Source organism: Anolis sagrei, chromosome 10, assembly GCF_037176765.1.
Source record: "Anolis sagrei isolate rAnoSag1 chromosome 10, rAnoSag1.mat, whole genome shotgun sequence".
NCBI lineage: Eukaryota > Metazoa > Chordata > Lepidosauria > Squamata > Dactyloidae > Anolis > Anolis sagrei.
In genome coordinates this window covers 4,534,486-4,555,834 of record NC_090030.1, presented here as the reverse complement: position 1 = coordinate 4,555,834, position 21,349 = coordinate 4,534,486, and the positions used below count along the sequence as shown (strand labels likewise).

General features: G+C 40.9%; 1 protein-coding gene across 2 annotated transcripts in view; it reads left to right on the top strand.

Annotated features, from left to right (window-relative positions):
* The window catches only part of THOC2 (THO complex subunit 2), a 74,288-nt gene extending 55,159 nt beyond the window's left edge, over positions 1 to 19,129 (top strand). The window contains exons 32-39 of one of the 2 annotated variants that reach the window (XM_060756401.2): positions 3,426 to 3,484; positions 7,529 to 7,564; positions 10,502 to 10,639; positions 10,845 to 10,914; positions 11,464 to 11,615; positions 12,918 to 12,994; positions 14,658 to 14,705; positions 18,278 to 19,129. In XM_060756401.2, coding sequence (XP_060612384.2) covers positions 3,426 to 3,484; positions 7,529 to 7,564; positions 10,502 to 10,639; positions 10,845 to 10,914; positions 11,464 to 11,615; positions 12,918 to 12,994; positions 14,658 to 14,685 — 560 coding nt within the window. In that variant the 3' untranslated portion in view covers positions 14,686 to 14,705; positions 18,278 to 19,129. Of the gene's footprint in view, positions 1 to 3,425; positions 3,485 to 7,447; positions 7,565 to 10,501; positions 10,640 to 10,844; positions 10,915 to 11,463; positions 11,616 to 12,917; positions 12,995 to 14,657; positions 14,706 to 18,277 lie in introns of both variants that reach the window. The other variant, XM_060756400.2, reaches the window with a different exon arrangement.
* Positions 19,130 to 21,349: the final 2,220 nt, after the last annotated feature.

Genomic DNA, 21,349 nt, shown 5'->3' with positions numbered 1-21,349 from the left:
GTCACAGCTGCCCTCCAGCTGGAGCGCTCAAGGGCTAGGGCTTCCCAGTTCTCAGTGTCTATGCCAGAGTTTTTAAGGTTGGCTTTGAGCCCATCTTTAAATCTTTTTTCCTGTCCTCCAACATTCCGTTTTCCGTTCTTGAGTTTGGAGTAGAGCAGCTGCTTTGGGAGACGGTGGTCAGGCATCCGGACAACATGGCCGGTCCAGCGGAATTGGTGGCGGAGGACCATAGCTTCAATGCTGGTGGTCTTTGCTTCTTCCAGCATGCTGACATTTGTCCGCTTGTCTTCCCAAGAGATTTTCAGGATTTTTCGGAGGCAGCGCTGATGGAATCGTTCCAGGAGTTGCATGTGATGTCTGTAGACAGTCCACGTCTCACAGGCATAGATGCAGGACTAGTCTAATACAGGAAGTTGTCTTTTTCTGGCTACCTCAGAGATAAATTTAGGCAACAGCCAAGGTCACATGAGGGAAGTGGTCAACTAGTAAAAACTTTACATGGAAGTTGCCTGATTTTCCAGGTAGGCTTCTGAGTAACAATAATAATAATAAACTTTATTTATACCCCACCACCATCTCCCCAAAGAGGAACCGGGCCAGCTAACATGAGGGCCAGCCCAAAGATACAATACAGCAAAAATATAATACAAACTACAAACAACATAATTTGCCTCAGAATAAAATACATACAGTGCAAAATAACATAAATAAAGCAAATTAATAATAAAATAAATAATAAAATAATAAAATAAAGCAAATTATAATTATATATTTTATATTACATGTAATATTACTAATAATATTACAGTATAATGGTATAGTACAATATAGTAATATATAATACTGATATTGTACTATGCTAATAAAATATATTGTATATATATATAATATTTATAATATTTATAATATTATAATGTAATACAATATAATAATACTACTACTAATAATACAATATTATAATTATATATTTTATATTACATGTAATACTAATAATATTACAATATAATGGTACAGTACAATATAGTAATATATAATACTGATATTGTATTATGCTAATAATATAATATATTGTTTGTAGATATATTTTGTAAGCCACTCTGAGTCCCTTTTGGGGTGAGAAGGGCGGCATATAAATGTGGTAAATAAATAAAATTGATTAATTAATTAACTAACAATATAAAATCAAACAGAATGGGCAGGCCAGAGGACAAGTAAAATGATAAAACCCTGGATGAGATGGGAATAAAAATTATGTGATTGAGGGGAGCCCAAAAAAAGATAAAAAGCGAGGTAGGATTTCAGTTTAGGATGGGAGAAGTGCATCATAGAAACACCACTATGGATGGAACAGACAGAGATGGAATAGATGGTCACTCTCCGAAGGCACATCGGAACAGCCAAGTTTTCAGATTTTTCTTGAAGGCTGCTAAGGTGGGGACTTAAGGTGGAGTAGTTGGGTTAATAATACGTAGCTGAGCCTGTTTGTCAAAATTGCAGGACAATAAGATGTGATGCATACATTGATCATCCTGGTTATTGCATGGACAAAGTCTTGCATTGTATGGACTCCTGAAAATGTACTTTGAAGCCCTTTAGCTGGAGACACGTTGCACCTTGCCTTGGAGAACAGGCAGTGATATTTGGCCACGGTCTAGATGTTAAGATAATTTGCTCCACAAAGAGGCCCAGCCTAGTGTATAGTCAGGGCGCTTAGGGAACAAGAAACATATGAGCGAGAATGCAACTTACAGAAGGCAATGTCCCATAGTCTTGTTGAATAGTTTTCACTGCCATGTCAGAATCCAGATGAGATAAGAGGGATGAAGAAAGACTGGTAGAATAGGCTTTTTTAGTAACCGTGAACCAGCTGCTAGTGTAATATTGGGCTAGATGGTGAATCATACCTGAGCCCAACTGGAAAACACTGACCTTAAGACAATATTAAGGACCCACCTTGTTGACGGGAATTTCCCGGGAGTCTAGCAGCAAGACACAGAATGGCACACATCTGGAGAACTGAAAGCGGGCCCTCAAGAACCTGTGTTTAATTAGTCCTATCAGTTTAGTTTGGAAAAAATGGCATTCATAACCTTTTTGAAAAGGAAAAATGATGTCAATATCCTTTTGGCAAATGCGAATCTCTATGAACAGCTGGAGACTACCATTTATTTATTTCTTTATTTATTTATTTGACTTGTATACCGCCACTCCCAATTTGGCTCAGAACGGTTTACAGCAGTAGATTAAAACAGTACAACCAACTTTAAAATACAATAAAAACAAGAACCGACATAGTCCCGAGTTATTCACCCATCGAAACCTTGTCAGAAAAGAAAGGTTGTACAGGCTTTCCGAAAAGCAAGTAGCTCTCAGCTGGTTCGGGTTTCAACTGGCAAGGCATTCCATAAATAAGGGGCCACAATCGAGAAGGCTCTCTGCCTAGTAGAGGGCAGATGATAAGTCCGGATGTTGGGGACTTCAAGCAAATTTTGGTCCTCGGACCAAAGTAATCCCTGGGGTTGGTAGGGGGATAAGCAGGCCCTCAGGTACACTGGCCCCAGTGTTTTGAAAAACACTAGTCAAGAAAAGTATGTCCTTTTGAAAAGATGATCTTCAGAAGCATTCATGTAATGGCACACAAGTTAATATTCTGTTAATCTGATAAACCATGTCTTTGAACTGCCAGGGACAAAGGCATGCTATTGCACAAAAAACATATACTTAGTGAGCAGAGTTTTCAAATATTTCTTTGAAGTTGCAGTAGCATTTGCCCAAAACATATACTTTCCCTTGAACTCAAAGATAAAACAAAGTGTTCTTTAAAAAAGTAACATATCTTGTTTACTCACAAACATCTTGCATTAATTCAGCATGCTGGCACATTTATAGATAGGATGTAGTTTCCCTGTGTTGAGATCACAGGGCATCATTTATAATCAATAGTCCACAGTCCAAAATGTATCTTATGAAAGTCCAAACTGTATAACTGTACTTGCTGCTTCTCAAAGTAAACATATAGTAAACTGTTCCTGCGTAAGTCCAAAATGCAGACTGCTTTCATTGAAGTTCAAAAGTTTACTTCATCCACCTCCACCGAGGTCTAAAACAAACTGCTAACACTGAAGTCCAAAGGCATGCTGATAACAAAGCATGCTTAGTACAATCATTTCTGTAGCCCCTCTCACGCCATAGAGGTCAGTCAAACTGGCAAATCAATATATACATACAATACGGGTTAGCAAATATATACATTAATAAACAAACTGTGAAGGCTTGGAAGGTTGCTCTTTCCAACAGTTTCTTAATCTGTTTGCAGTTGGGCACCGTTTACTACTGAGCCAAATGTACTAAAGTTTTGATTGATTGACGTGTGGTGTAATGATTGAGTAACATCGCTTCCCTTTTCTCTCCTTCTGTTCCCACAGAACAAAAACGCCGCAAAGTTGATAGCCACTGTTCTCCATCGCATTCCTCTACAGTAAAGGTTAGTATAGCCTGAGGAAGGCAGCGCCCATTTTTAGGCTGTCGTGTTTGGAATGCCATTGTCCGACTTCCGTCAAGTTTTGTGCCAAGTGGAGCCATTGGGAGCTTTCACGTTTGAATTAGAGGAAAATGCATTCCTTTTCTTGGTTGGTGGACTCTTTTTTTTCCCCATATTGAGAGAGAGCGGAAAAAAAATATTAGAAAAAGAAATAAAAGCTTCAAGGACCTAGCGGAAATGTTGTAAATAGAGCTCGAGAGTGGCAAGATTTTTTTTGAAACACAAAACCGAAAGTGCCTCGCTGTTTTTAAACAGTCAGATATATATATATTTTTTGTGGAGTGCAGTGGTAGCTACAAGCAAGCTCAAGTCTCTGGCGGCAGCAGAGCAGAGGAGCATGCGTTTCGGCATTGACGTGGAAGAACGCGTAGCACCGAAGAGAGAGTTTCCGAAGGATGGCAAGATAACGCGATACCTCTGAATGCCTCAGGCTTCTTGATGAGCTTCATTCAATACCGATGCGTGCCTTCCGAGGAGGAGCCTTGACAAGGAGCCCCGTTTTTTAAAAAAAGCCTCCTTGGTGATCAGTTCTCCTGTAGTTGTGTGTGTTGAGTGATGAGCAGGCAGCTTCTGTTGCACCTTCCCTGCGAGGTTTGTTTATATTCCGGTGGGCTCCCACCCCGTTGAGCTCCGCATTGCGCTTAAACCAGACGTGGCAGCCAAAACCTTCCTTCCGCCCAGCAAAGAGAAAAATCCCCAGCAGCTGAGCGCAGCACAAAACCATGGCTGTAGCCTTCTCAGAAGACTCAGGGTAGCAATTCCTTGCTCCGTGTTTTTCTTTTTCTTTTTTTGTATATTTTTTATTATTTCTAAACCATCTCTAAAGCTCATACGGAATCTTTGCGTTTGCAGAAGCTTTGAAACTGTAAGTTACCGATACGCCGCCTCAGAGCCCCGGGAGGAATGAATTGTGTGTGTGGAGGGTTGTTGCCATCTTGCCAACCTTTCAAAGAATCCCCTTTGTTGTTGTTTTTTTAAGAGGTTGGACGAAGGCACAGAGCAATTGGCCAGACAAATAAAACGCACGTTGTTATTTCTGAGTCATAGTCAGTCATTTGGGTCAAAGTCCTTCCTGTGCTTGCTTGAGTGGGATTTAACTTTGTGCAAGTGTGTGGGAACGACTGCAGTATTCCATTATACTCGAATATAACTTTCCATTAAAAATATAATAATACTGGGGCCATTCAGTGGTGCCCAAAACAGTTATTGTTACAACAGCAAGAGGAGCTTTAAGACCAAAAGCTTATTGGGCTTGCAAGGATTGCACTTCACGTTCTCTGATGTGCAAAATATAGTATTTGACCCTCAAGTGTATACACAGTGAATATATTTCTCATGTTGCACATCCATTTTCATGCTGATCTCATCCCCATAACGGTGTGTATATAGGGGTTGCTGTGAGTGTTCCAGGCTGTCTGGCCATGTTCCAGAAAGAACTCACTCTTGTCGTTTTGCCCACATTTATTGTGAGATCTGTTGGAATGCTGTCCAGGGAAGGAGAAAGAACTTTTGTCTGCTTGAGGCAGCTGTGAATGTTGCAAATGGCCATCTTTTGCATTGAATGGCCTTAACAGCTTCAAAGCTTGGCTGGTTGCTGCCTGGGGATCCTTTGTTGGGAGGTGTTAGCTGGCCCTGATTGATTCTTGTCTGGAATTCCCCATTTCTTTGGGTGTTGTTCTTTATTTACTTTCCTGATTTTGGAGTTTTTTACATTCTGGTAGCCAGATTTTGCTCATTTTCAATTTCTGTTGAAATTGTCCACATGCTTCTTGTGGATTTCAGTGGCTTCTCTGTGTAGCCTGACATGGTGGTTGTGAGAGTGGTTCAGCATTCCTGTATTCTCAGATAATATGCTATGAACAGGTTGGTTCCTCAGGTGCTCTGCTATGGCTGACTTCTCTGTTTGAATTAGTCTACGGTGCCTTTCACGTTCCTTGATTCGTGTTTGGGCAATGCTGCTGCGTTTGGTGGTCCCTATGTAGACTTCTTGTCCACAGCTGCATGGTATACGGTAGACTCCTGCAGAGGTGAGAGGATCCCTCTTGTCCTTTGCTGAACAGAGCAATATAATACAAATAAAAATACAATATAAGAATTATATATTATATATTGCATGTAATATTACTAATAATATTACAGTATAGTGGTATAGTGCGGTATGGGAATGTTTGGTGCTAATATTGTGCTATACTTATAATATAATATATTGTGTTTACATATAATTTGTAAGCCGCTTTGAGTCCCCCTTGGAGTGAGAAGGGCGGCATATAAATGTTGTTAATAAATAAATAAATAAAATTGGTTGGATTTTCTTAGTAGATAGTTTGTAGGTTCTGCTTCTTCATGAGCTTCCCTCTGCGGTCAGTAGTTCCCTTGATGTATGGTATAATTACTTTTCCTCTGGGTGGATCTTGGTCTTGACTCTCGTGGTTTGTTCTCGGTCTTGCGGTTCTTCTGATGTCCGAGGTGGAGTCTCCATTGGCCTGGAGAGCCCAGTTGAGGTGGTTCAGTTCCTCTTGAAGGAGGTGGGCTTTGCAGGTTCTTTCTGCATGGTCTGCCAGAGCTTTAATGGTGCATCTTGTTTGATTTGGGTGATGGTTGGAGTTTTTATGTAAGTATCTGTCCGTGTGTGTAGATTTTCTGCAAACTGTATGACCCAATTGTTGATCTGGTTTGCAGATGACTAGGACATCTAGGAGCTCCCGGTGGCGCTGTGGGTTAAAGCACTGAGCTGCTAAGCTTGTTGACCGAAAGGTCCCAGGTTAGATTCTGGGGAGCGGCATGAGCTTCCGCTGTCAGCCCTAGCTTCTGCCAACCTAGCAGTTCAAAAACATATAAAAGTGAGTAGATCAATAGGTACCGCTCCGGCGGGAAGGTAAGGGCGCTCCATGCAGTCATGCTGGCCACATGACCTTGAAGGTGTCTATGGACAACGCCGGCTCTTCAGCTTAGAAATGGAGATGAGCACCACACCCCAGAGTCAGACATGACTGGACTTAATGTTAGGGGACAACCTTTACCTGGGACATCTAAAAATGGCAGTTTTCCTCCATTTTCTTTTTCCATGGCGAATTGGATGTTTGTGTGGATTCTATTGTGGTGGTCCAGGAATTTGTTGGGTTCTTCTCCATGGCTCCAAATTGTGAAGGTGCCATCCACATATCTGAACCATGTAGTGGGCTTTTTTGTTGCTGTTTCCAGGGCTTGTTCCTCAAAGTGTTCCATGTAGAAGTTAGCTATGATGGAACTGAGAGGACTCCCCATCTGGAAGTAGCTTGTGGTGAGGCCATGGTGAAACAGGGCCATGATGTCTTCTGGGAACTTCTGGTTGATTCGTGCGATGGTGTCTGCTACTGGGACCTTGGTCAATAGAGACAACACATCAAAGCTGATCAGTTTGACGTTGGTGTTGAGCATGAGGTTGCTGATTTTGTCTATGAAGTGCATAGCGAGCCCAATATGGGTTTGTAGCTGTTCGGCCAGAAAATTTGCCAAGTTGTATGTGGGGGATCCAAATGGCACTCATGATGGGTCTAAGCAGGGTGGAGTCTAACTTATGGACTTTGGTGTGTATATACTTGATGCTCAAATCTGAGGATGTGGTTTGTAGTCCACAAAAGGTGACACTAAACTGAATATATTGTCCTTAAAAGCCAGCACAAGATTGTCTGTTATACGATAACAGACTAATGTGGCTACGCTTTTGCAAATGACGACCTTTAATATTTAGCTAGGGAGGGTCTCTAATTGAGCTAGGAATATAACTTTGTTTTTTCTTTGTGGGTTGGGTGGGCCTTTCAAAGAATCCTTTACCTTGTGACTGATTTCCTTTCTGCATGCCTGTTTTTGAGAATTATTAACTCTGGACTTATTCCTGGAAGGAATAGCTGTTTTCTTTGTTTCAAGGGTCTGGCCCCGCTTCCCCAAGTCCTCGCGGTTTCTGAGAACTGCGCGAGCTCACGTCTCATCTCCATTCATTTCCAACAGGACAACCTCAGCGAACTCAAGGACTCTTCAGCAAAGGTTTGAATTTTTCAGTCACCCAGAGAATACACAAAATGCTGCAAAATGTCATAGCAATGAGTATAGTATAAGGCTACAGGATGCGTTGTAAGAGGTGCATTGCTCATATGCAACCGGCTACGATATCAATATATATATATATGTATATTTCATTTTGCTACATCTCTAGTTTTCAAATGTTGTTCCAAAGTATGACTTCTTCAGAGAGAAGGTCAAGAATGGCAGATAAACTTCTGGGGGGCGGGACACACACACCCTGTTCCTGCTGTGTAAACTTACATACAAGTTATGATATTCAAGGTGATAACCTTAGTTCAAGCAGAGCAAAAGTGGTGGCTACCATGTGAATGAAGTGTCCAGTTTGGTGATACTTGACACACGAGTTAAAATATAATTAAATTGTCAACACGCAGCCTGCCTCCTGCTCGGATCCACTGTTGTTACAATACATTGCAATGTTTTGGTGCTAAATTCGTAAATACAGTAATTACCACATAACGTTACCGTGTATTGAACTGCTTTTTCTGTCAACTTATTATAAAACATGAAGTTTTGGTGCTTAATTTGTAAAATCATAACGTAATTTGTCGTTTAATAGGGTTTTCCTTAATCCTTCCTTATTCAATGTTTTCTTTTATCCAACGTTCTGCAAGCCCGTTTATGTTGGATAAGTGAGACTCTGCTGTGTAAGCCGAGGCACCTAATTTTGCCACAAAAGAACTGGGGAAACGTCTAAACTGAGGGTGGGAAATGCAGCAGCTATTGGTAAATTTCAAAATAAAAAGCAATAACAATACAGTTACATTAACTGAGGCATCAGTAGGTTAAATGTTATTGAATATTTACATAAAACTGTAATTTAAGATAAGACTGCCCATCTCTTAAACCATTATTCTAACCTCCTTCAGTGTAATTCAGAATAAATTTGGAAAAATTACCTTTTTGAAGCACCATTTTTCTTCCGACTCAGGAAGTGAGTTGGAAATTATTCTGGTCCTGGCCTCAGCTCAAGCCAGAGAAGCCAGTTTTAAACCGGGGAAGGCTGAATTTCCTCCTTTTGCCATCCCCGCTTCTGCCTCAAGCCAGAGAAGCCGGTTTTAAATCAGGGAAGGCTGAATTTCCTCCCTTTAGGTTTTGGTGGGTTTTTTCGGGCTATAGAGCCATGTTCTAGATGCATTTCTCCTGACGTTTCGCCTGCATCTATGGCAAGCATCCTCAGAGCTACCTCTGAGGATGCTTGCCATAGATGCAGGCGAAATGTCAGGATAAATGCCTCTAGAACATGGCTCTATAGCCCGAAAAAACCCACCAGAACCTAGTGATTCCAGCCATGAAAGCCTTCGACAATACATTTTTCCTCCCTTTGCTTTCCCTGCTTCTGCTCCAAGCCAGAGAAGCCGGTTTTAAACCGGGGAAGGAAAAAAAATTCCTCTGCTTACTATTCCCCACTCCTGGAGTAAAACAACTACTTTCAAAGTAAAGACTACCCAATGAAACAGGAAATAACACTTTCAAACCATTAATGAAAGGATTCTGAAGTTTCAAAAAGTTATGAACATTTTTTTCTGTGAAAATTGGAATTGACTTTAGAATTGAACCACCAGCAGCGCTTCTTACATCCAAAACAAGTTTTGAACCTTTTAAAAAATCAAACAAACCTAGTGCTTACGTATTCTTGCAATAATCACCATAGTTTATTTTAAGTAGACATTTTGGGGAAAATGCTGTGTGTATATGAATAACGAAAAGTAGAAAAGACTGGCGCCGAGAGAGGAGGGGGAGAGGAAGGTGCACGCTGCACCGAGAGAGGAGAGGAAGGTGTGCTCTTTGCGAGAAAGGAGGAGAGAAAGGAGAGCTAGGTTGCTGTGTGGCGTCATTTCTCAACCTGGGGGATCCCTGGTGAGGTTGGGAAGGGGGCTGTCAGAGGGGTCTCCAAAGGCCACCAGGAAAGCACAGTATTTCCTGTTGTTCATTGGGGTTCTGTATGGGAAGTTTGGCCCAATTCTATCATTGGTGGGGTTCAGAATGCTCTTTGATTGTAGGCGAACTGTAAATCCTAGCAACTACAACTCCCAAATGTCAAGGTCTATTTTCCCCAAACTCCACCAGTGTTCACATTCGAGCATTTTGAGTATTCATGCCAAGTTTGATACAGATCCATCATTGTTTGAGTCTACAGTGCTCTCTGGATGTAGATGAACTACAACTCCAAAACTCAAGGTCAATGCCCACCAAACCCTTCCAGTATTTTCTGTTGTTTGTGGGAGTTCTGTGTGCCAGGTTTGGTTCAATTCCATCTTTGGTGGAGTTCATAATGCTCTTTGATTGTAGGCGAACTATAAATCCCAGCAACTATAACTCCCAAATTACAAAATCAACACCCCCTCCCCCAACCCCACCAGAATGCAAATGTGGCCGAATCAGGTATTTGTGCCAAATTTGGTCCAGATCCATTGTTGTTTGGGTTCATAGTGCTCTCCGGAGGTAGGTGAACTAATCTCCCCTAAATCACTGTCAATTTCTCCCAAATCCCTCCAGTATTTTGTGTTGGTCATGCGGGAAGTTTGGCCCAATTCTATTGCTGGTGGAGTTCAGAATGCTCTTTGATTGTAGGTGAACTATAAATCCCAGCAACTACAACTCCCAAATGACAAAATCAACCCTCCCCTCAACCCCACCAGTATTCAAATTGGGGTGTATCAGGTATTTGTGCCAAATTTGGTCCAGTGAATGAAAATATATATTGCAGGTCAGATATTTACATTACAACTCGTAACTATAACAAAATTACAGTTATGAAGTAGCAAAGAAAATAATGTTATGACCTTGACATGATGATAATATTTCGGTATCTTGGTTTAAGTGGCTTATTATTCTGACGCACTGCCTCTTAAAAATACCCATTAATCCACGGTACTCTTTGCCTTAATTTGACAGCATTACGTTAACCACTCCACTCCCACCCTGTCCAAGAGTAAGGAGAGAGAACTGGACAAGAAAGATTTGGACAAATCGAGGGAAAGATCCAGAGAGAGAGAAAAGAAAGAGGAAAAGGAAAGGAAGGATCGGAAAAGGGTTTGTGATCTTTATACGCTCGTTTAATCTCTTCGATTAAGTCTAATGAATGTAGCATTTGAGCACTTTCTTTGTGTTTGCATAAAGATAAACAATGTAGGGTCTCTGGGGCAAGTGCAAAATAGGCACCACAAAGGGGAAAAGCAACTTAGCTGTCTATGTTTTGTACATCTGTGTTCAATTTGTCACTGTTGTGTTTAATTAGGATCATTCCAATAGTGACCGGGAAGTGCCACAGGATTCAACTAAGCGTCGGAAAGAGGAGAACGGAACAAGTATGTTTTCTTAAACTTTCTCTTTGTAAACATTGCTCTACCTCAGTGGTTCTCAACCTGGGGGTTGGGACCCCTGGGGGGGGGGGGTCGTGAGAGGGTGTCAGAGGGGTCACCAAAGACCATCAGAAAACACAGTATTTTCTGTTGGTCATGGGGGTTTTGTGTGGGAAGTTTGGCCCAATTCTCTCGTTAGTGGAGTTCAGAATGCTCTTTGATTGTAGGTTAACTATAAATCCCAGAAACTATAACTCCCAAATGATAAAATCAATCCCACCCCTAACCCCACCAGCAGTCAAATTTGGGCATGGCAGGTATTTGTGCCAAATTTGGTCCAGTGAATGAAAATACATCCTGCATATCAGATATTTACATGACGATTCAGAACAAGTAGCAAAATTACAGTTATGAAGTAACAATGAAAATAATGTTATGGTTGGGGGTCACCACAACATGAGGAACTGTTTTAAGGGGTCGTGGCTTCAGGATGGTTGAGAAACACTGGAATGGGCAGATGATAAGTTTGTGTGTTGTTGTTTGTCTCTTTCTCAGCTGGTTCTTCCAAGCATAGCAAGAGTGTCAGCCCTTCTGATTCCCCTCGCTCCAACGAAAAGGAGAAAAACAAATCAAAATCTTCCAGCAAAGAGAAAGGAGATTCCATAAAAGTCGAAAAGATGGAAAAGAGCTCATCCGGTAGCAAAAAGGCAAGACCAAACACACACACACACACACATTGCCTTTTAATATTTCTAGCAAAATACTCGAACAAGATGTTGAATGGACATTTGTAGAGTTTTCCCCCCAAAAGATATCAAATCCAATTGGAAAAAAAAAAGAATTATAGATGGCAGCAGGTTGTTAGCCAAGGGTAGAATATTATGTACCGATCAGAAACTATCAAAATGTATCCAAATAACTTTGGTACAGGACTTGGAAAAATGGGATTTTTAGCAAAAGAATGCATATCCTCAGCAAGTTATTAGTATTATTATTTCTGTAAAATTTCTTCCTGTGGATTTGGTAACTTTTGGAAGCAAGCACCACATTTGGAGGCATGTGAATCTCTTCCATATGAGGATGTAACATATATGTGATACTAGAAACCTCTAAAATATGTTATATGCATTTTTCCTGAAGTATAGTAGTGGTCCACTTTCATAGAGTCCAGGGTTTATTTATTTACAGCATTTATATTCCACCCTTCTCACCCCGAAGGGAACTCAGGGCAGATCACAGAACACATACAGCAAGCACAACACTTTCCAAGAGGCCGAAAGATGGGGAAAGCCTATATATATTAAACCTCTGAGCTGCTGAATTTGCTGACCGAAAGGCCGGCAGTTCGAATCCGGGGAGCGGGGTGAGCTTCCACTGTTAGGCCCAGCTTCTCTCAACGTAGCAGTTTGAAAACATGCAAATGTGAGTAGATCAATAGGTACCGCTTCTGCGGGAAAGTAACAGCACTCCATGCAGTCATGCTGCAGAGCACGGTGAGCTCCCGCTGCTAGGCCCAGCTTCTGCCAACCTAGCAGTTTGAAAACATACACACGTGAGTAGTTCAATAGGTACTGCTTCATGCTGGCCGCATGACTTTGGAGGTGTCTGTGGACAACGCCATCTCTTTGGCTTAGAAATGGAGATGAGCACCAACCCCCCAGAGTTGGACACGACTGGACGTGATGCCAGTGAAACCTTTACCTTTACTTTAATCTATGTATAATTGTCTGTCTGGTTGTGTATAAACCAACATTGAATGCTTGCCGCATATTATGTTCTGTGATCTGCCTTTCGGGGTGAGAAGGGCGGAATATAAATGCTGAAATGCAGTAAATAAATAAATACAAGTGTGGAGAGAAACTCATAGAACATAAATGCCCTTTTTCTAGAAAAGAAAAACACAGACCTTTCCTTTTAGCTTATTTGTTCTTCCACTGTTCTTTAGAAAAGAAAAAAAATTAAAAAATATTTCTTACGTTTCCTCTTGTTTTTACCCCACTCTGTTTTAGGAATCCAGGCACGATAAGGAGAAATCTGAGAAAAAGGAGAAGCGGGACAGTACTGGGGGCAAAGAAGAGAAGAAACAATATCCCTTTATTGTGTGATCGCCCTATACATTCGTGCAGAAGCGGAGGGCGGGTTATGGGATCGAAATTACGGATTTCTGTAGGACTTGTAGATAAGTTGGGTTATGCAGAAGGGATTAAAATAGGGTAAGAAGCAGCACCACATACGAGAGAGCAGAGATTCTTCCGAAATAAATTCTTCCTGGAATATTTATTTATTTATTGTGTCAGGACCGAACCAAACAGTTGTATTGCATTTTTTAAAAAAACACACACATTGATTGAGGTTTATTTATTTATTTACAACGTTTATATGGCGCCCTTCCCACCTCGAAGGGGACTCAGAGCGGCTTACAAGATATATATACATACAATATATTTTATTATTAGCATTGTACAATATCAGCATTATATATTACTATATTTTACTATACCATTATATTGTAATATTATTAGTAATTTTACATGTAATATAAAATGTATAATTATAATATATTATTATTAGTAGTATTATATTGTATTACATTATAATATTATAAATATTATATGTATATACAATATATTATATTATATTATATTATTACCATAGCACAGGAGACAAGATGGAACTGTCCCCTGAGGTTCTGGGTTTTAGCCTGCCACTTTTGGACTCTCACTTGCTGAGGTGTTCCAGCGAGTAATATTATTATATTATTAGTAATATTATATGTTAAATAAAATATATTATTATATTATTAGTAGTAGTATTACATTTTATTATATTATAATATTATAAATATTATATGTATATACAATATATTATATTACATTATTACCATAGCACAGGAGACAAGATGGAACTGTCCCCTGAGGTTCTGGGTTTTAGCCTGCCACTTTTGGACTCTCGCTTGCTGAGGTATTCCAGCGAGTAATATTATTATTTTATTAATAATATTATATGTAATATAAAATATATAATTATGTTATTAGTAGTAGTATTACATTGTATTACATTATAATATTATAAATATATGTATATACAATATATATTACATTATATTATTACCATACCACAGGAGACAAGATGAAACTGTCCCCTGAGGTTCTGGGTTTGAGCCTGCCACTTTTGGACTCTTGCTTGCTGAGGTGTTCCAGCAAGTGTCTCTGTAGATCTTAGAAAACTATTTTTTGATTTAAGTCATTGGCATGCTGGCTGATATCCAAACAGGGGATGGGCCAGAGATGCCAATGCCCTGGTCCTTTCACTATTGGTTGCTAGTTCCTCGCAGATGTCAGGTGGAGCAATATCAGCTAAACAGTATAATTTCTCCAGTGGTGTAGGGTGCGGACACCCCATGAGAATGCGGCATGTCTCATTAAGTGCCACATCCACTGTGTTAGTGTGGTGAGATGTGTTCCACACTGGGCATGCATACTCGGCAGCAGAGCAGCGTAGCGCAAGGGCAGATGTCTTCACTGTATCTGGTTGTGATCCCCAGGTTGTACTAGTCAGCTTTCATATGATATTATTTTCCTGGGATGAACAAAGCTTGCCATGGTTCTAAGATGCTTATCTCACCTGTGCAATTGTATTAGGTTGCTTTTGTTGGCTAACAGTTCTAGACCATTACAGTAGTCACTTTGAAGATGATTTTTAAAGGTTTTCTTCTTTGAAACAGTTATTTCCCTTAATCGCTGATCTACTCATAAATCTTCGGACAAGCACAGATAATGAACACTCTCCTGACCAAGGTAAGAAGGGCAGTTCGATGCTCTCTTATGGGAAAAGTGTAGTCTAAAATGGTTCACATCAAGCCCGTAGCCAAGGAGGCGCTTTAGGGGTTCAAACCACCCCTGAAAATTTTCAAGTCAAAAATACTCATGAATTTTAACTTGTTAACCAAATCCCCATGCCAAAGGTCAACAGCAAGCTAGACAAATGGTGGAGCTTACTCTGACCTGAGTTGGCTTCGAAGTCAGGACTTTTTGGTCAGTAGTGAATTTAATGCATCTGACTCCCAACCAGCTGTACCATGACCCGGTCCGCTATATTATATTAACTGGTTAACCAACCCTACGTCAAGTCTATGAAAAGCAAACATCAGAGTCTCTCCGGAACTGCAAGCACTATCTCGGCCAGATTTTGATTATTCACACAGTCATTACCAACTTTTGCGCAAATTGCATTGCAATAGCTAACAAAGGCCGCAAGTGAAGTTTATATATCTGTGGAATAATGTCCAGGGTGGAAGAAAGAACTCTTGCCTGTTTGAGGCAAGTGTGAATGTTACAGTTAGCCACCTTCATTAGCGTTGAATGGCCTTGCAGCTTCAAAGCCTGGCTGCTTCCTGGGCACAGCATATTATTTGTGAACACAGAAATGCTGGAAAACCGCCACGTTATAAAAAACTACCATGTCAGGCCACATAGAGAAGCCATTGGACAATTTCAACAGAAAGGAGGAAACAATGAAAAGGAAAAAAATCTGGCTACTGGTATTAAAAAAATCTCCAAAATCAGGACAGTAAATAAATACTCAAAAAACAGGGGAATTCTAGACAGGAAAGCATCAGGGCTAGCTAACACCTCCCAACAAAGGATTCCTTCGGGCAGGAAGCAGCCAGGTTTTGAAGCTGCAAAGCCATTCAGTGCTAATCAAGGTGGTCAGTGGCACCTTTTCCTTGTCTCTACTTAGGATTCATTACACTTGGTAATTTACGAACCGAACCCAGCACTTTATTTGCTTAGCTATAATATTGCTTTTAATTGTTTGTATAATATTTTTTGGTTTTATGTTCATTGATGTTTGATACTGCTTGTTTTTTGATGCTTATTTTAGCCTGTTTTGTTGGGCATGTCCCTTTGTAAGCCGCCCTGAGTCCCTTCGGAGAGATGGAGGCGGGGTATAAAAATATTATTATTATTATTACTATTATTATTACTATTATTATTACTATTATTATTATTATAATATTATTATTATTGCAATATTCACCCTTGCCTCAAGCAGACAAGAGTTCTTTTTCCCACCCTGGACATAATTCCACAGGTATATAAACCCCATTTTCCTAGTTTCCAATAGACCTCACAACCCTGCCGTAGATGTGGGCGAAACCCCAGGAGAGAATGCTTCTGGAACATGGCCAGGCAGCCCAGAAAACTCACAGCATCCCAGTGATTCCGGCCATGAAAGCCTTTGACAAAGCATTGACTGAATTATGATTTTTAAATATATATATTGTGAAATCAATGGCGGAGATCCTTTGGTTGAGTTGATCCGGTTGCCTACCCTGGATGGCGTGATATTGCGCCCGTCATTTTTGGTAAAGAGTCTGGGAGTCCTTTTAGACCCTCTGCTGACGATGGAGGCCCAGGTCTCCACCGCGAGCAGAGTCGCATTTTTCCATCTGCGTCAGGCGAGGCGTCTGGCTCCCTATCTGTCCAGGGATGACCTCTGGCCACGGTGATCCAGGCTACGGTCATCTCAAGGCTGGACTACTGTAACGCCCTCTACATAGGCCTGCCTTTATTGGTGATCCAGAAACTTAAACTAGTGCAAAATGCTGCTGCCTGGCTTCTCACAGGGGTCCCAGCGAGGTGTCATATCACTCCAATCTTGCAGCAACTGCACTGGTTGCCGATTGACCACCAGATCACCTTCAAAGTGCTGATTCTTACCTTTAAGGCCTGATATGTCCTGGGGCCGGATTACCTGAGGGACCGCCTCACCCCCTACCAACCCCCGAGATCACTCCGTTCAGATGATCAGAATCTCCTTGAAGTTCCCAATTTTAGGACCTTTCACCTGATGATGTCTACTAGGCGTAGAGCTTTCACGGTGGTGGCTCCTTACCTGTGGAATTATTATTATTATTATTATCATTATTATTAACTTTATTTGTACCCCGCTAACATCTCCCGAAGGACTCGATTCGGCTTACAAAGGCCAAGGCCTCAATTTATTTGTCGTGTCAGAACAACCAGTCTAACAGAACAAAGCAAACAAACAGAAAAATACACAACTTATGAGTTTGGTAGCTGGTTAAATGTCCTTTGACCAGTATCTGGCCACTTGGAGTGCTTCCGGTGTTGCTGCAAGAAGGTCCTCCATTGTGCATGTGGCAGGGCTCAGGTTGCATTGCAGCAGGTGGTCAGTGGTTTGTTCTTCTCCGCACTCGCATGTCGAGGATTCTACTTTGTAGCCCCATTTCTGAAGGTTGGCTCTGCATCTCGTGGTGCCAGAGCGCAGTCTGTTCAATGCCTTCCAAGTCGCCCAGTCTTCTGTGTGCCCAGGAGGGAGTCTCTCATTTGGTATCAGCCATTGGTTGAGGTGCTGGGTTTGAGCCTGCCATTTTTGGACTCTCGCTTGCTGGGGTGTTCCAGCGAGTGTCTCTGTAGATCTTAGAAAACTATGTCTAGATTTAAGTCATTGGCGTGCTGGCTGATACCCAAACAGGGGATGAGCTGGAGATGTCTCTGCCTTGGTCCTTTCACTATTGGCTGCTACTTCCCGGCGGATGCCAGGTGGTGCAATACCAGCTAAGCAGTGTAATTTCTCCAGTGGTGTAGGGCGCAGACACCCCGTGATAATGCGGCATGTCTCATTAAGAGCCACATCCACTGTTTTAGTATGGTAAGATGTGTTCCACACTGGGCATGCATACTCAGCAGCAGAGTAGCACAGCGCAAGGGCAGATGTCTTCACTGTATCTGGTTGTGATCCCCAGGTTGTGCCAGTCAGCTTTCGTATGATATTGTTTCTAGCACCCACTTTTTGCTTGATGTTCAGGCAGTGCTTCTTGTAGGTAAGAGCACGGTCCAGAGGGCCTCAATAAAACAATAGCATAACAAATACACAACTTAAAGCAAATTAAAACAATTAAAGCAATAACAGAAGCAACAAAAGCAGTACACCATAACACAATAAAACTAGGGCCGGGCCAAATGTAATGGGTACAGATTAAAAAGTGCTGGGTGTGACAGGTGGTATGTCGGATTTTAGGGTAAGTGCAGTGTGCAGGCAATCTTAAACTCTAATAAAGTGCTTCTGGGACATATTGCTGGAGTGCCTTGCCAGCGGAAACACGAGCTCTCCAAGATTTACTATCTTTTCGTAGAGCTTGTAAAACTTATTTATTTCGGCTGGCATTTGAATCTGGTTGATTGAAATTTTTCTTTGTTTTTAAATGTAATGTATTGCATATGTATGTTGTAAACCGCTCCGAGCCTTCGGGGCGGTATATAAATTCGATTAATAAATAAATAAATAAATAAATACTAAAAATACCTGATGTTTAGGAAATCTGTTTGATCCTCCCTTTTAGGCCGAGAAGATATGGGAAGAGCTGTGGCCAGAAAACGGATCTTTCTGGACTCTAGATTGCACAGGAAATTCGTATGAAGAGGACCCATCTGCATCTCCTTAAATTATTCAGTTCTCTTGCTTTTATTTCCCTCCCAGTGCGGAAGATTTGATTGTTGAGTTGTACATTACTGTATTTTTAACTTGTCTCTTAGTTCCTTAAGCATTTATTTTCAGTACCTGGCTGAAAGTGTTACATGTTCCATATTTTGAGCACAATGTGCTGCAAACCGTTGCCATCGTGCAAAACTAATGGGGGGGTTTCCACGTGTACAGAAAGCCGCATTCGGTGATCGAAATACTGCCTGAGTTTGGTAAAACCCTTTTCGGTTGGAAATGCATTATTTTGGGGTGTTTGGAAAACCTACAAATAAAACAGTTATTGAACCTTGGGAATTTACCTCATTTAGAACCCAGCTTTTTTTTTTAATTTATTGTTTTTAATATCGATGACTAAAAACGAAGCGGGAGCGCTGCCGTCACGCGGTGCGGATGAATTATTTGTATATTATGTGCACAGCACTGACGTGTTTCGGGAGCGAGCCGCCCTACACTTTCCCTCACTACACCTTAACGTTTTGTCATAATGTTTTTAGAGAAATTGGGGAAAAATAACTTTCTTCAAAGCTAAAATTTCAAAAAAAAAATTAGGTTTCAATATTACAGCTGCTGCAGGAGCTTTGTATCGCTGGAGTTTAGTCAAAAAAAGAAAAAGTTTCACAATGACATTTTTAAAAAAAGGAAAAACCAATTTTTTTATCTGACAAATTCTACCAGTGTAACCTTTTTTCTAAATAAACAATAGTTTTCTCAATGGGTCGTAAATCATTGTGTGTGTTGCTTATTCAGGGCAGTTTGTGTACTGAAGTTCTTGTACTTACTGTATATACTTGAGTATCAGTCCCTTTTTTAGGCTGACAAATGGATTTGGTTTGAGTTTATACTTGAGGTCAAGATTATTTATTATTTTACTTTGTTATTAGTATTATTTTTATTACATTTATTATTTTACTCTATTATTTTATTACATTATTTTACTCTATTATTGTTTTTATTGCATTTAATATTTTACTCTATTATTATTTTATTACATTTATTATTTTACTCTATTGTTTTTATTACATGTATTACTTTACTCTATTATTATTATATTTATTATTTTACTCTATTGTTTTTTTTACATTATTTTACTCTATTATTATTACATTTATTATTTTACTCTATTATTGTTTTATTGCATTTGTTATTTTACTCTATTATTATTACACTAGCCGTCCCCTGCCACGCGTTGCTGTGGCCCTCTCTGGTGGTCATGGGGGTTCTGTGTGAGAGGTTTGGCCCAATTCTATCGTTGGTGGGGTTCAGAATGCTCTGTGATTGTAGGTGAACTATAAATCCCAGCAACTACAACTCCCAAATGTCAAGATTCTATTTTCCCCAAACTCCATCAGTATTCACATTTGGGTGTATTGAGTATTTGTGTAGAGTTTGGTCCAGATCCATCATTGTTTGAGTCCACAGAGATCTCTGGATGTAGGTGAACTATAACTCCAAAACCAAAGGACACTGCCCACCAAACCCTTCCAGTTATTTTCTGTTGGTCATGGGAGAACTGTGTGCCAAGTTTGGTTCAATTCCATCACTGTTGGGGTTCAGAATACGCTTTGATTGTAGGTGAACTATAAATCACAGCAACTACAACTCCCAAATGACAAAATCAATTTTTTGAGTGAAGAACATACATTGGGTTGTTAGGTGTGTTGTGTCCAAATTTGGTGTCAATTCCCCCAGTGGGTTTTGAGTTCTGTGAATATCACAAACAAACATTACGTTTTTATTTATATAGATTTATTATTTTACTCTTTATTTTACTACATTTATTATTTTAGTCTACTGTTTTATTATTACATTTATTATTTTACTCTATTATTATTATTATTATTATTATTATTATTATTATTATTATTATTAGGACCCCAAATACCCATTAATAACATGGGGTGAACAACCTGCCTGGTGGCACACCTGGTTTTCTTCCTCCCCTTTATCTTTGCAGCGAACCTCGTAAGATAACTTAAACTGGGGTTCAATTGCAAGGCAATTCCATGGTTGAGTGAGGATCTGGACGGGGACTCCTCAGTTTTAATCTACCACTTCAATTGTTACATTGCACTGTCTTCCGGTTATTCCTTGTCAAGCACTGAGCCCTCCCATACCTTCACACAGAGGGCATCCCACCTTCTTGTAGGGTTGCTGACCATGGTCCTGAACCCATAATGGGACTCACTTTCCAATTCCCCAAATCGTAAACATTACATAATCACTCTGAGTTTGAAGGCATTTCCACCTGCTACTAAGGAGGCTGTTCAGGTCCTGAACCAGTGCTTGGCCGCTGTGATGGTCTGGATGAGGGCTAAGAAGTTGAGATTGAATCCAGACAAGACAGAGGTCCTCCTGGTCAGTCGAAAGGCTGAACAGGGCATAGGGTGACAGCCTGTGTTAGACGGGGTTCCACTCCCCCTGAAGACGCAGGTTCGCAGCTTGGGAGTGATCCTGGACTCTCCAGGTTTTGGCAGTGACCAGGGGAGCATTTGCACAATTAAAACTTGTGTGCCAGCTGCGCCCGTACCTTGGGAAGTCTGACTTGGCCACGGTCGTCCATGCTCTGGTTACATCCCGTATAGATTACTGCAACGCGCTCTACGTGGGGTTTCCTTTGCAGACGGCCTGGAAGCTTCAAATAGTCCAGGCAGCCAGGTTGCGAATAGGAGCGGGTCTCAGGGAGCATACAATTCTGTTGAATCAACTCCACGGGCTCAATCCAAAGTGCTGGCTTTAACCTATAAAGCCCTAAATGGTTCTGGCCCAGTCTATCTATCTGAACGCATCTCTACCTATGAACCCCCCAGGAACTTAAGATCATCTGGGGAGGCCCTGCTCTCAATCGCACCTGCTTCGCAGGCACATTTGGCAGGGATGAGAGACAGGGCCTTCTCTGTGGTGGCCCCCCAGCTGTGTAACTCCCTCCCTAGGG